The sequence below is a fragment of the Chaetura pelagica genome, unplaced genomic scaffold, assembly GCF_000747805.2.
Source record: "Chaetura pelagica isolate M959 unplaced genomic scaffold, ChaPel_1.0 scaffold192, whole genome shotgun sequence".
Lineage (NCBI taxonomy): Eukaryota > Metazoa > Chordata > Aves > Apodiformes > Apodidae > Chaetura > Chaetura pelagica.
Window position 1 is genome coordinate 1,228,148 of NW_009952570.1, and position 778 is coordinate 1,228,925.

At 62.3% G+C, this 778-nt stretch overlaps 1 protein-coding gene across 1 annotated transcript in view; it reads right to left on the bottom strand.

Moving 5' to 3' along the window:
- Nucleotides 1-741, bottom strand: part of SCLY (selenocysteine lyase) — a 5,179-nt gene extending 4,438 nt beyond the window's left edge. The window contains exons 1-3 of the mRNA XM_009993536.1: nt 708-741; nt 315-463; nt 41-205 (exon numbers count right to left, since the gene is read on the bottom strand). Of these exons, the coding sequence (XP_009991838.1) occupies nt 41-205; nt 315-463; nt 708-741 (348 nt within the window). The remainder of the gene's footprint in view (nt 1-40; nt 206-314; nt 464-707) is intronic.
- Between the last annotated feature and the right edge of the window lie 37 nt (nt 742-778).

Here is a 778-nt window from a genome sequence, read left to right on the forward strand (position 1 = left end):
AAGGCGCGTCTTGTGAGGGCAAGGAGTGGCTAAGCAGCACCTTGTGTCCCACGATGGTCAAGTAGTCTACCCCCAGCTCCTGCACGTCCACGCGCCCCTTGCCAATCGCCTGCGCGGCGTCCGTGTGCAGCAGGACCCGGGGCAGCCCCTGCCCTGCGCGCCGCTGGTTCAGGGCACGGAGGTGCTGGCTCAGCTCGGCCACAGGCTGCGGGGAGGAAGAGGGTCTGCATCCCCAGGGCTGCCCACTGCCCTTCGGAAAGCCCCTCGTTGCAAGAACATCCCTACCCTGTCCCACTTGCTGCCCACAGGCTCACCATGATGACCCCGGTCTCGTTGTTGGCCAACATGATGGAAACCAGGCAGGTGGTGGGTTGGATGGCAGCGAGGACATCATCCACCTCAGCCTGCCCACTGCCTGGGGACACTGGCACGAAGGTGGCTTCTGCAAGCCCAGAAACAAGCCCTGATGTTGGGTGGGAAGCATGGCAGCGGAGCTGTGCAGGCAGGCAGAGAGCACCACAGCAGCTAGGGTGCCAACAGTGGGACACCCCTGGCTTGAGGGAATGGGGCACCACACGGGGAGTCACTCCCCATCCCTGGAAGCGTGCAAGAGCATGTTGGATGGGGCTGAGCAAACTGGGCTAACGGGAGATGTCCCTGCCTATACAAGAGGTTGGAACTAGATGATCTTTGAGGCTCCTCCCTACCCGAAAATTCTGTGATTCTACAGGTCAGCGCCATTTGGGGGGGGAAGGGGAAATGTCACCGCGGGTCCCCG